At 37.2% G+C, this 12,330-nt stretch overlaps 1 protein-coding gene across 2 annotated transcripts in view; it reads right to left on the bottom strand.

Annotated features, from left to right (window-relative positions):
• COL24A1 (collagen type XXIV alpha 1 chain) overlaps positions 1-12,330 on the bottom strand; it is a 293,517-nt gene that overhangs the window by 51,981 nt on the left and 229,206 nt on the right. For both annotated transcript variants that reach the window (XM_036446684.2, XM_045584381.1), the window contains exons 46-47: positions 5,016-5,069; positions 3,796-3,903 (exon numbers count right to left, since the gene is read on the bottom strand). In XM_036446684.2, the coding sequence (XP_036302577.1) occupies positions 3,796-3,903; positions 5,016-5,069 (162 nt within the window). The remainder of the gene's footprint in view (positions 1-3,795; positions 3,904-5,015; positions 5,070-12,330) is intronic.

The following is a 12,330-nucleotide window of genomic DNA, read 5'->3' as shown; positions in this document are numbered from 1 at the left end:
AAGATACTGTCAACATATAGGACAATTGACATATTAATAGTATTGAGTCTTCTGATTCATTAACATGGAATACATATCACTTATTTAGGTCTTCTTTAATTTCTGTCAGCAATATTATATAATTTTCAATATACAGGTTTGCACATTGTGTGTGTGTGTCAGATTATGCCATTTTAAAGCTATTTTAAAAACTGCTCTTTAAAAGTCAATTTCTGATTGTATATATTGTCAGTATACAGAAATACAATTTAGTTTTGTATGTTCATCTTGCATCTTAGTAACCTTCCTAAACTTACTTATTAATTATTTTGTTCTGTGCTTTATTCTTTTTTAGATTTGAGCTCCTTTTAAGACTGAGACATCAAGTGAAAGTCCCTTTTTAACCCAACTGATGTTAATAACATCCTATATAATAAACCATTATATGCAAATTGACCAAATGTTCCACCTGTCACTTATGAAGAAAATTGACCACCAGGGGGCAGACATTCAATGCAGGAGCTGCCCCTGGTCTGGGCCAGTGAGCAGGCAGTGCCAGGCTGCCAGCTAAGTAGGGTGCCAGCAGGGGCCCCCAATTACCCTTGTCGGTTGCCCCACAGATCGGCCCTGATTGCTGGCTAGGCCTAGGGACCCCACCCTATATATTGGGAACAGTCTCTTAGATTTAAAAATTAAAACCTGGCAAGGCTACTCTAACATTGAGAAAACAGGATGATGCAGCGATGACATGCATGAATTCTGGCTTGCACATTTTGTGGTCAACCCTGATTCTGACACTTACAACTGTGTGACAAAGCCAATTACTTAAGTTTTCTCTGCTTCAGTTTTTCCACCTATAAGATGGGGAAAATGGTACTACTGCCTCAGAAGGATCATGTTATATACTACTTTTATCGGGTCTAGTAATAATTAATGTCGTTTTTAAACATTCGTTTAAAATCTTGCTTGGCGTTGACTTGTATTGACATAACCTTCAAACACGTGGTATCTACAGAACGTGAGAAGTGCAATTAACAAGTTTTGATTGAAAAAGTTTGTGTTTGGTTTGGTTTTTGTTGCAAAACTAGGGCTAAGAAGATGGCGGATGAAGAGCATATTCGGCACTGCATGCTTTACGAGTTCCAATTAGGAAGAAAAGCAAGTGAGGCTGCAAAAAACATCTGTAGTGCTCTTGGTCAAGATGCAGCTAACGCCAGAAAATGCCAGCGTTGGTTTGAGAAATTTCGCGAGGGAAATTTTTCGTTAGATGACAAGAGTGGTCGAGGCCGTGTGTCCAATTTTGATCAAGAAGCTCTTCAAGCTCTTTTGGTGCAAAATCCTCAAATTACCCAACAATAGCTTGCGACAACTTTAAATTGTTCACAGAAAACAATTTCCAATCAATTGCGTGCACTTGGCAAAGTCCAAAAGTTTGGAAAATGGGTTCCTCATGAGTTGACCAACAACAACCGTAATCAAAGAGTCACAATTTGCAGTTCGCTCCTCTCTCGTCAAAACCGTTTGCCGTTTTTAGAGCAAATTGTTACCGGAGATGAAAAATGGGTGCTGTATGTTAATTTGAAAAGGCGGCCTCAATGGTTGGACAAAAATGAGGCTCCACAGCCCACGCCAAAACCTGACTTGCATGCGAAAAAAGTGATGTTGTGTGTTTGGTGGAATTTTAAAGGAATTCTTCGTTATGAACTTTTACCATCTACCTAAACCATTACAAGTGCAGTGTATAGTGCCCAATTGGAAAGGTTAGCCCAAGCTTTAAGAGAAAAAGAACCCGCGCTGATTAATCGGAAGGGCGTAATTCTTCACCACGATAACGCACGACCGCATACTGCAAGAATCACTGCTGAAAAACTGCGCCAGTTGGAATGGGAAGTTCTCCCTCAACCTGCATATTCTCCTGATATTGCCCCTTCTGATTACCATTTGTTTCATTCTTTGCAAAACTTTCTTCTTGGAAAAAAATTTAATAATGAAGAATGCCTCAAAAATGCATTGATCGAATTTTTTGCATCAAAATCACAAGAATTTTACAACAGATGGATTAAAATTGTTCCTGAGCGTTGGGCACAAGTAGTAGAAAACAACAGCAACTATATTGTTGATTAAATTTTGTTGTATTGTTTAAATAAATTCGATTTAAAAAAAAAAATATTAGAAAACGACATTAATTATTACTAGACCTAATATAATCAGGGCAAAAAAAAAAAAAAAAAAAAATGTAGGTGCCCATAATCACTTCTCTCTGCTTCAGTTTTTCCACCCAGAAGATAGGGAAAATGGTACTACTGCCTCAGAAGGACCATGTTGTGTACTACTTTTTATAATTAGGGCAAAAAAATGTAGCTGCCCACACAACAGCAAGATGCCTTTCACCTGTATGAAAAGTATGGTCACTGATGCATGCAACGTCCTGGATTGCGAGAGGGATGTCTGACTGCCGGTTTAGGCCCAACATCCCCTGAGGGGTCCCAGATTGTGAGAGTGTGCTGGCCAGACTGAGGGACCCACCCCATGGATGAATTTCGTATACCGGGCCTCTAGAAGTCTATAACTAGTTTAATTAAGAACATTAGTCTGGCTGTCAAAGTTTTCTAGAGTTTAACCTGTTGATGCTTTGATGTTCTGACATAGTGCCCCTAAATAAATAGAAACCATGTTAAGACTTTTTAATAACATTCACCTTTTCAAATAGAATCTTAGCAGATATTTATTTCTAAAATAAAATTAAGTTGGTTACAGCATAGTTCCATAGTTGTTGTTTTTTAAACAATGAAATGATTCATTATTTCATTGTTTAAAAATTAAGACTTAATTTGGGTTTGGGTGTAGGTACAGCATTATGCTACATTTGATAAACAACTAAGATTAATTGATTATTTAAGAAGAGAAAAGCAGATAAACATGTACAAATAACAGAAATGTACACAGGTAAATTTTACTTGGTTTTTGAAAATATGTGGTTAATGGCCCTGGCTGGGTGGCTCAGTTGGGTGGCACATCATCCCAGAAACCAAAAGATTGAGGATTTGATTGCTGGTCAAGGCACATACTTAGGCTGCATGTTCCATGTTTCCTGGGGACACACACAGAAAGAAACCAATCTCCTCTTTCACTTTCTCTCTCTCTCTCTCTCTCTCTTCTCTCTCTCTCTCTCTCTCTCTCTCTCTCTCTCTCTCTCTCTCTCTCTCTCTGTGTCTGTCTCAAATCAATGAAAACAACATATTTTTATTATGATGACATGAGGGAAGGAAAGAAGATAAATGGCTAAATGAAAATAAAATAGATTTTTAAATTTCTGATAAAATAAGATAGAACTGTTATAGAAAAATAAGAGAGAATATATGTCATTGCCTCACCAGATATATAGAGAAAGAATATTCACACATTTTTTTTTTCAAGTAAAATACTGATAAAAGTAAAGGAAAAATAATTTTTGGCAGAACCTACCTTGAGGTACTGCCAAGGCTTAAATGTTCCAAAGATGGTTTTTGATGAACTCAAAACATAGCCAGTTTGGATAGCCCCTAAAACTGCTTCTTTATGGTCCTTATTTGTAAGATTTTATATGTGTAAAATGGCATAAATGAAAAATATGTGTTATTCAATATAAAATATTCAAGCAAATGTACTCATCAATACTATCTGGAAATCATAAACACAATTCTAAAATAAGTATTAAAGAAATGATAAGCTTAATTATAACCAATGTCAAAGCTTAGAAAGCCAAAATATCTATGGTCTAGCCAGGAGACACTATACATAAAGAATAAAAAGCAAAGAAATATTCAATCTACTTACAGGAAGGCCCTGTTTTCCGGGTAGTCCCACTTTCCCAGGGTTTCCTGAGAGGCCATCTGTTCCTTGGTATCCTTGCAGGCCCTTTGGACCAGGTAGGCCTGGAAACCCCTTGATAATTAAAATGATTTGGATTATAGAGAGGTACTGTACATGGCGATTTAATAACAAATTATATTTATGGGTGGGAGAGAGTGTTTACATTTTTAATACCTTGTCCAGGATAAATTTTCCTATTTCTTGGATGCCTTATTATTTGGTTTCAAAAGATCGGGCCACTGTCTTTAAGTTCCCAAAACAAAAATGCCAAGCTAATCAGCAACATACTGTGAATCCTTTTCAGTTTTAGTGTAATTCTCTGGTATTTCTCACTGTGCAGCACAGGCTTTCCCCAGCTGTGAAGTAAAGATCAGCTCTGTGCATCTGTCCGCTTAGGATATAGGCTGCCATTCACCATTTACAAAACCTCCTATCACATTATTTTCCAAAGGAACAGATTATGGCTCTTTTTGTTGCCAATTTGAATTAGGTAATTATATGACTGAATCTGAACAAGTTGTTTCTACTCTTGGGCAATTGGATTTTATCTGTACGAATTGCTTACATGTTATGATTTATGTTTATTTTCCACTTTTTTGAACCAACAGAGGTCACACCCAAAGCAGGTGACTGGGGAAGACCAGCAGAAAAATCTTTGCTAATAAGTTAGTCAACACATATTTGCCTGGTCAGAGAAGGGAACTGGTGGCTAAGATAAAATTAATTTTTGTCCTGTGATGAAAGACTTTGTTTTCCCACCCCTAAGACTTTTTGTTCTTTTACCAGGAACACAAGAGGTTGAGTGCTTTAATTAAAACCCAGCTCAAGTCTTTCTATTCATACTTGATGACCTCTGATCTTTGTCACCACTTAGTCATGATTCCAATTTCCCTGTTTTTTAGTGGTTCACCATCAGAGAGTAGCATGAGTCCACAGAGAGGGCTCTGTAGCACTGAAAAATAGCATCCTTCAGTTACAGAGAATTACATTTAAATAGCAAGCTTGGTTTTGAGTGAATGGTCCATATTTTGTTTCCTCTGTGTTCCTGCAAGGGCTTAATTTTTTTCTTGAAGAAAATCTGATTTATCCAATACTTGTCATAACTGGCCCCAGACTTTTCTGCTTGCTAAAGTTGCCAATTCTATTAAGAAAAGCAAGAAAGATGCCAAAGACTGGCTACTTACAGGAATCCCAGGTTTTCCAGAAGTACCAGGAGCTCCTTTTTTCCCTAAAGGGCCCTAAAAATGTAAATCACAGTTATTAAGTGATTGCAATAAATTTAATTAAACTTGAAGGCATAGAAAAAAAAAATGAGAGCTGGACGTTACACTACAGCAAGCACTGCCACGAGCTAGCTATATTTCACTGGGACTGCCATTTAAATGACCTGGGAGTCATTTTCTTCAACCTTAACTGGGAGAATTTGACCAGATCATCTTAATTTTCATTTAGCTCCAAATTCATAGTTTAAAAATTTAAATCTAAGAAGGAACTGAATGGATTATTTAACAAATAACTTTCAGGCAGGGCCTTTGTCTCTTGATTGAAAGTGGCTAAGTACTTAGTTAATTCAGCAGTGAACATTTATTGAGCATTTTACACCAGGGACTCTGTTATGTGCTGGGAATGCAAAGCAAAGTCTCTGATCACCAAGCGCTGACAGTGTAGTAACAGACATGACCCAATCAGCCTACAATGTACTATCTAGAAGCATAGAGAACATACTTGTGAATTAAAGAACTGATATTTATTTTCACAGAACTCTTTGTTTTTCCATGTGTGAGATGTTTGAAATCCTAATTGATTCAGCAGCAACTGGTCTGCCAGGATAGTTAGAAACATTACCTTGCAAATTATGACATTATTCTGATGATATCTTAAAATTATTTTAAAAAGAAAAACGTGGAATAGAGTGACCTAGTTCATAAATAATAAAAAAAAGAGCGTATGACCATCACCACAAATATTTCTCAGAAGTCATCAAAACTTCTCACAAACAGGATGATTATACCAAAATGGGATGTTATTAAAATCTGAAGATAAATTATGCCAAAGATTCAATTTGATAACAATAAAAAAATAAGAAAAAAGATTATATTTTCTGAAAATGAGCTTGAACATTTTAAGAAGAAGTAGTATATCTAGTCACAGAGAAAAAGAGCATTTTATCTGAGATAAAAGTCTAACATTTTTAGAATTTGATTATGGGGAAATACACTCATCAAGCGTTCTATTGAATACTTCAAACACTGAAACTATTTTACTTGTCTTAAAAAGTCACTAATGTGAAATTTCTGTAAGGATAAGAAAACAAAAAAATGTGATAGTTGGTGACCCAGGTTTAGGTGAAGTTTCTGGAACATATGATCCCTATGATATAAATACGACAACTCATATGTTTCAGAACACAATAAAGACTTTTAATATTGAAAAAATTCTGATTTCAGTTATCTTTTTATATAATAAATCTTTATTGTTCAGATTATTACAGGTGTTCCTCTCCCCAACCCCATATCTCCCCTCCACCTGATTTCCCACCCCACCCCATGCCCTTACCCCCTACCACTGTCTTTATCCATAGGTGTAAGATTTTTGTCCAATCCCTTCCTGCACCCCTCAGACCTCCTTCCCCCTGATAATTGTCAGTCCACTCCCTTTCAATGTCCCTGATTCTATTATATTCACCAGTCCATTCTGTTCCTCAGATTTTTATTCCCTTGATTTTTAGATTCACTTGTTGGTAGGTATGTATTTGATGTCTTTTATTGTTCATAGTTTTTATCTTTTCCTCCTCCTCCTCCTCCTCCCCCTCCTCCCCTCCTCCTCCTCCCCCTCCTTCCCCTCCTCCTCCCCTTCCTCCTCCTCCCCCTCCTCCCCCTCCTCCCTCTCCTCCCCCTCCTCCCCTCCCCCTCTTCTCCCTCCCTCCTCCTCCTCCTCCTCCCTCCTCCTCTCCTCCTCCTCCTCCTCCTCCTCCTCCTCCTCCTTCTTCTTCTTCTTCTTCTTCTTCTTCTTCTTCTTCTTCTTCTTCTTCTTCTTCTTCTTCTTCTTCTGCAAGAATGCCCCTTCAGCATTTTATTTAATTCTGGTTTGGTGGTGATGAGCTCCTTTAGCTTTTTCTTGTCTGTGAAGCTCTTTATCTGACCTTCAGTTCTGAATGATAGCTTTACTGGGTAGAGTAATCTTGGTTGTAGGTTCTTGCTGTTCATCATTTGAACATTTCTTGCCACTCCCTTCTGGCCTGCATAGTTTCTGTTGAGAAATCAGCTGACAGTCATATGGGTACTCCCTTGTAGGTAACTAACTGTTTTTCTCTTGCTGCTTTCAAGATTCTCTCTTTGTCTTTTGCCCTGGGCATTTTAATTATGATGTGTTTTGGTGTGTTCCTCTTTGGATTTCTTTTGTTTGGGGTTCTGTGTGCTTCCTGGACTTTCAAGTCTATTTCTTTCACCAGGTAGGGAAAGTTTTCTGTCATTTCTTTCAATAGGCCTTCAATATCCCGCGCTCTCTCTTCTTCTGGCACCCCAAAAATCTGAACGTTGGTACGCTTAAAGCCATCCCAGAGGCTCCTTACAATATCTTCACACTTTTGGATTCTTCTTTCTTTCTGCTTCTCTGGTTGGGTGTTTTTTGTTTCCTCATATTCCAGATCTTTGGTTTGACTCTTAGGGTATGTTGATCCACAGTTGAGTTTCTATATATTCTTTATTTCAGACAGTGTATGCTTAATTTTTAACTAATCCTTTTCCTTTTTTTAATTTTTTATTCTCATTAAGGTCCTTGAAGGTCTCTTCAAGTTTCTCAGCGGTTTTTAGAATATTTTTGAGTAACGTCATAAATGTGATTCTGGACTCTGTGTCATTCAGTAGTTTACTTTCCTCCATCTCTCCAATTTGTGACATGCTTCTGTGTCTCTGCATTTTGGTTGCCTCCCTGTGTTGATGGAGTGGCTTTGTGTGGTCGGTAATAGGGGCCAATAGCTCAGCTTCTCCAATTGCCTGAGGTGGTTGCTCTTGGTACACCCCTTTGTGGGCTGAGTGCAAAGTCTTGGTTTAGTTAAGCCTTGATTGCTGTTAGTACACTGGGAGGAATTGACCTCCAGGTCAATTGGCTGTGAGGACCTGCTGTGTCTATAATGGAAGAACTGCTGCACAGCAGACACACTTATGGTGCAGGCCTTGTTTCAGTGGGGCTTTGGTGCTCACTGAGTCCACCTCTTGAATGTTTCACTTAGGGATGTGAGGAGTTGAAATCTGGTGTCTCACATTGACCACTAGGTACACTGGTTTCTGGATCTCCAATGGGGTACAGTTCAACTACTGTCTGAGGCCACCCTTCAGGAGCTACAGCAAGAACCACAGTCTTCTCCCTGCTTGGAGCTTGGAAGCTTTGGAGCTGTCTGCACCAGGTTGCAAGTTTGCTAGGTTAAACTTCGATAGAGAAGGCCATTCATATGCAAAAGCCACTGCCTGGAACTTGGGTGTTTTTGTAGATTGTGCGGGGTGGAGTCTCAAGGCAGAGTCTCAGGGTGTCACTAGGCTGGGGCATGGCCAACAGTGATGGCTGACATTAGCCATCTCTGCCTCTCTGTCCACGTCCCCGCATCTCGCGCCCAGCACAGCAAACAATTATTCTTGCGCACAGCTCTGCAAGCAAGCCACCCTCACTTTCCTACCCGATGGCAGACAGTCTAGCTTCTTCCCAGAAACTGGATTTCAGAGAGATTGAGAGCTTGAAACTTCATACTGTTTTACACAGTGGCTGCACCAGTCTGCATTCCCATAAGCAGTGAAGAAGGGTTCCTTTTTCTGCCCATCCTCTCCAGCACCTGTCATTTGTTCATTTGTTGATGATAGTCATTCTGACAGGTGTGAGATGGTATCTCATTGTCATTTTGATTTGCATATCTCAAGTGACTAGTGACCTTGATTGATCATATTTTCATATGTCTGTTGGCCTTCTATAGGTCCTCTTTCAAAAAGTATCTATTTAGGTCCATAGCCCATTTTTTGATTGGGTTGTTTATCTTCCTTTTGTTAAGTTGTATGAGTTCCCTATAAATGCTGGAGATTAAATCTTTATCAGAGATAACACTGTCAAATATGTTCTTCCATATAGTGGGCTTCCTTATTGTTTTGTTAATGGTTTCTTCTGCTGTGCAGAAGCTTTTATTTTGATGTAGTCCCATTTTTTTTTATTTTTTATTTAGTTTCCGTTGCTTTAGGAGTTGTTGTTTCAGCATATGTCTGAGTTTTGCTGCCTGTGGATTCCTCTAAGATTTTTATGGTTTCCCATCTTACATTTAAGTCCTTTATCCATTTTGAGTTTATTTTTTTGTTTGGTGTAAGCTGATGGTCTAGTTTCATTGTTTTTTTTTTTTTTTTGCATGTATATGTCCAATTTCCCCAACACCATTTATTGAAGAGACTGTCTTGACTCTAATATATGCTCTTGCCTCTTTGTCAAATGTTAATTGAGCATAGTAATTTGGGTTGATTTCTGGGTTTTCTATTCTATTCCATTGGTCTATATGTCTGTTCTTATGCCAGTACCAGGCTGTGTTGAGAACAATGGCTTTGTATTACAGCTTGATATCTGGTATTGAGATTCCTCCTATGTTGCTCTTCTTTCTCAGGATCACTGCAGCTATTCAGAGTCTTTTTTAATGCCAGATTAATTTTTGGAGAGTTCATTCTAGATCTGTGAAATATGCCATTGGTATTTTAATGGGGAGTGCATTGAATCTATAAATTGCTTTGGGTAATATGGACATTTTAATAATATTGATTCTACCAATCCATGAACATGGTATGTTCTTCCATCTGTTTACATCTTCCTCTGTGCCTTTTTTCAGTTTTTTTTTTTTGTTTGTTTGTTTGTAGTTTTCCGTGCATAGGTCTTCTACCTCCTTAGTTAAGTTTATTCCCAGGTATCTTAATTATTTTGGTACAATGGTAAATGGGATTTGTTTTTAGTCTCTCTTTCTGTATGTTCATTATTGGTATATAAAAATGCCATAGATTTCTTGGCATTAATTTTGTATCTTGCTACATTGCCAAATTCATTTATTAAGTCTAATAATTTTTTGATGGAGTCTTTAGGGTTTTCTATGTACAGTATCATGCCATTATCGAATAATGACAATTTTACTTCTTCTTTTCAAATTTGTATGTCTTTTATTTCTTCTTCTTGTCTGATTGCTGTGGTTAGCACTTCCAGGACTATGTTGACAGGAGTGGTGAGAGTGAGTTTCTCTATCTTGTTCCTGTTCCTAGGGGAAATGGTTTTAGTTTTTGCTCATTGAGAATGATGTTGGCTGTAGGTTTTTCATATAAGGTTTTTATTATGTTGAAGTATGATCCCTTTATTCCCACTTTGCTGAGCATTTTTATCAGAAAAGGGTGTTGAATTTTGTTAAATGCCTTTTCTGCATCAATTGATATGACTATGTAATTTTTGTCTCTCAATTTGTTTACGTGATGTATTTTGTTTATTGATTTGTAGATATTGAACTAGCCTTACATTCCTGGAATAAATCCCACTTGGTCATGGTGTATAATCTTTCTAATGTAATGCTGAATCCAGTTTTCTGGAATATTGTTGAGGATTTTAGCAACTATGGTCATCAGGGATATTGACCGTAATTCTCTTTCTTTGTGGTGTCTTTATCTGGTTTTGCAATTAGAATAATGCTGGCTTCAAAGAAAGAGTTTGGGATTGTACCTTCCTCTTGAATTGTTTGAAATAGTCTGAGGAGGATAGTTCTCTGAATGTTTGGTAGACCTCCCTTGTGAAGCCATCTGGTCCAGGGCTTTTGTTTGCTGGGAGCTTTTTGATTACTGTTTCAATCAGTAGTTATTGGGCTATTCAGGTCTTTTTAATCTTCCTGAGTTTTGGAAGCTTGAATTTTTCCAGGAATGAGTCCATTTCCTTGAGGTTGTCCAGTTTGTTAGAGTAGAGTTTTTCATAGCATTTTTTTTTTTTTTTTTACAATCCTTTGTATATCTGTGGGATCAGTTGTTACTTCACCTTTTTCATTTCTGATTTTGTTTATTTGGGTCCCCTCTCTTTGTTTCTTGGTGAGCCTGGCTAGAGGTTCATCAATCTTGTTTGTTCTTTCAAAGAACCAGCTCTTGATTTCATTAATTATTTGTACTGTTTTATTTGGTCTTTATGTCATTTATTTCTGCTTTGATCTTTATTATTTCCTTCCTTCTGGTTACTGTGGGCTTTTCTTGTTGCTCTCTTTCTAATTCTTTAAGTTGCAAGGTTAGATAATTTATTACCACTTTTTCTCTTTCTTTCTTTCTTATTTATTTATTTATTTATTTATTTATTTATTTATTTATTTTAGGTAGTCCTGTAGAACTATGAATTTCCCTCGGAGGACTGCTTTCATTATATCCTATAGATTTTGGATTGTTGTGCTTTCATCGTCATTTGTCTCCAGGATGCTTTTTTTATTTCTTCTTTGCTCTCTTTGGTAACCTGATCATTGTTTAATAGCATGCTATTTAGTCTTCAAGTGTTTTAATTTTTTCATTGTTTTTATTGTAGTTGATTTCTAGTTTTATGCCATTATGATCTGAGAAGATGCTTGTTATAATTTTTATCTTTTTGAATTTAAAGAGACTTTTCCTGTGTCCTAATATGTGGTCTATCTTTGAAGATGTCCTGTGTGCACTTGAGAAGAATGTATATTCTCTAGCTTTGGAGTAAAATGTTCTAAAGATGTCAATTAAGTCCATCTGATCTAAAGTGTCATTTAGGATTGCTGTTTCTTTGCTGATTTTTTGTTTAGAGAATTTGCCCAGTGGTGTCAGTGGGGTATTAAAGTCCCCTACTATGATTGTGTTGCTATTGATCTATCCCTTAATATCTTCCAGATGTTGTTTTATGTATTTGGGTATTCCCGTATTGGATGTCATATATGTTTACCAGAGTTATATCCTCTTGTTGAATTGCTGCTTTTAAGGAATACATTTTTTAAATACAAGAGCCTGATATTTAAATATAAAAAAAAATCTATCGTTGAGTATTAAAATTCAAAGTTATAAAGGAGTTAAGTCATAAAATTGATGCCATAAAGAATAGATTTAGAAGAATTATATTAATGTAACAGAGGATTTTTTCCTACCTAAGGGGATATGAGATCTTCAAGTTGGAAAATATAAGAAGAGAAGTAAGACTATTAAATACTGATAGGTGCCAAAACCAGTTTGGCTCAATGGATAGAGCATTGGCTTGGGGACTGAAGGGTCCTGGGTTTGATTCCGGTCAAGGGCATGTACCTTGGTTGCGGGCATATCCCCAGTAGGGGGTGTGCAAGAGGCAGCTGATTGATGACTCTCTCTCATCGATGTTTCTAACTCTCTATCTCTCTTCCTTCCTCTCTGTACAAAATAAATAAAATATATTAAAAAATACTGATAGGTATTTCTCTAAGAAGAACCCTTAATCCCACTATGCCCTTTAAGATTCATGGTAGGTAGAAACAATAAT

Source organism: Pipistrellus kuhlii, unplaced genomic scaffold (genome assembly GCF_014108245.1).
Source record: "Pipistrellus kuhlii isolate mPipKuh1 unplaced genomic scaffold, mPipKuh1.p scaffold_m20_p_2, whole genome shotgun sequence".
Classification (NCBI taxonomy): Eukaryota; Metazoa; Chordata; class Mammalia; order Chiroptera; family Vespertilionidae; genus Pipistrellus; species Pipistrellus kuhlii.
This window is presented reverse-complemented; position numbering and strand designations above follow the sequence as displayed.